This window comes from Nematolebias whitei, chromosome 13, assembly GCF_014905685.2.
Source record: "Nematolebias whitei isolate Nwh7 chromosome 13, NemWhi1, whole genome shotgun sequence".
In the NCBI taxonomy this organism is placed as follows: Eukaryota; Metazoa; Chordata; class Actinopteri; order Cyprinodontiformes; family Rivulidae; genus Nematolebias; species Nematolebias whitei.
Window position 1 is genome coordinate 33,740,040 of NC_056510.1, and position 1,091 is coordinate 33,741,130.

At 40.5% G+C, this 1,091-nt stretch overlaps 1 protein-coding gene across 1 annotated transcript in view; it reads left to right on the forward strand.

Annotated features, from left to right (window-relative positions):
- The window catches only part of cerkl (ceramide kinase-like), a 388,098-nt gene that overhangs the window by 260,439 nt on the left and 126,568 nt on the right, over positions 1-1,091 (forward strand). The window contains 2 exon segments of the mRNA XM_037687069.1: positions 726-856; positions 933-1,007. Coding sequence (XP_037542997.1) covers positions 726-856; positions 933-1,007 — 206 coding nt within the window.

Consider the following 1,091-nt stretch of genomic DNA (forward strand, 5'->3'; position numbering starts at 1 on the left):
GTACATACATACACACAACTTCAAAATAAATTCTCACCCTGTACTGAAAACAGTTTCAGCGTCTCAGCGCCACCAGCTGGTGAGAGGTGGTGACGTCAATTTGAACCCCACCCACTGGAACCGGTACTGAAAGCATAATGGAAACACACCCTGTACCGTACCGAGTAGAGTAGAGCGTGCTGTACCGGTACTACAGGTACAAGTGGAAAAGGGGCATCAGAGGTGGAGGTATCAACTTCAAAGAAGAGCAATGAAAGTCAACTGTGGCAAAACAGAGAATGTGTGTGAATGTGAAAGAGGCAAGTAGAACAGTGAGGCTACAAGGGGAAGAGGTCACAATGGTGCAGGACTTTAAGTACTTTGGATCAACTATCCAGAACAATTGGGTGAGGTTGAGTGATGATGAGTAGAGTAGATGGAAAAAAGTTTCAGGAGTGATATAAGGAAAGTAATTTTGGTGAGAAGTCAAGGATGTGCTATGTAAAATCTGTAATAAGAGCCTTCTTCAATACAATTTCCAGTTTTTATAAAGATACAGTAAGAAAACTACTTAACATGTTATGTACAACTGTGTTTTGTATTTCTGTATATCTGTTCAATATGCCACATTTTTGTCTGCATGAAATATGTGGAATGCCTTCACTGTCACAATAAAAGCTTGAATGATTTGTCAAATGGATATCTCCTGGTTTGCCTGTGCTAATCTCTTTCTACATGTTGGTCAGGGTGGTATGTGTTGCTGGGGATGGATCAGTGGCTGAGCTGTGTCACGCTTTGGTTCTCAGAGCCCAGTTGGATGCAAATTCTCCTGAAGAACCTGTGAAAGCCATGCTGCCAATGGGAATCATTCCTGCTGGTGAGACTTTTTAATAGCAATGCAGCATGAAGACTGTTGCATATGTGTTATAATTAATTTATTTATTATTTTACAGGTTCTACAGATGTGGTTTCCTGTTCTGTTCATGGAGTGCGAGATCCAGTTACAGCAGCCTTTCATATTATTCTGGGTAAACTATACATATTTTTTTAGATTCTTATAAAATTCATCCATCCATCCATCCATCCATCCATCCATCCATCCATCCATCCAT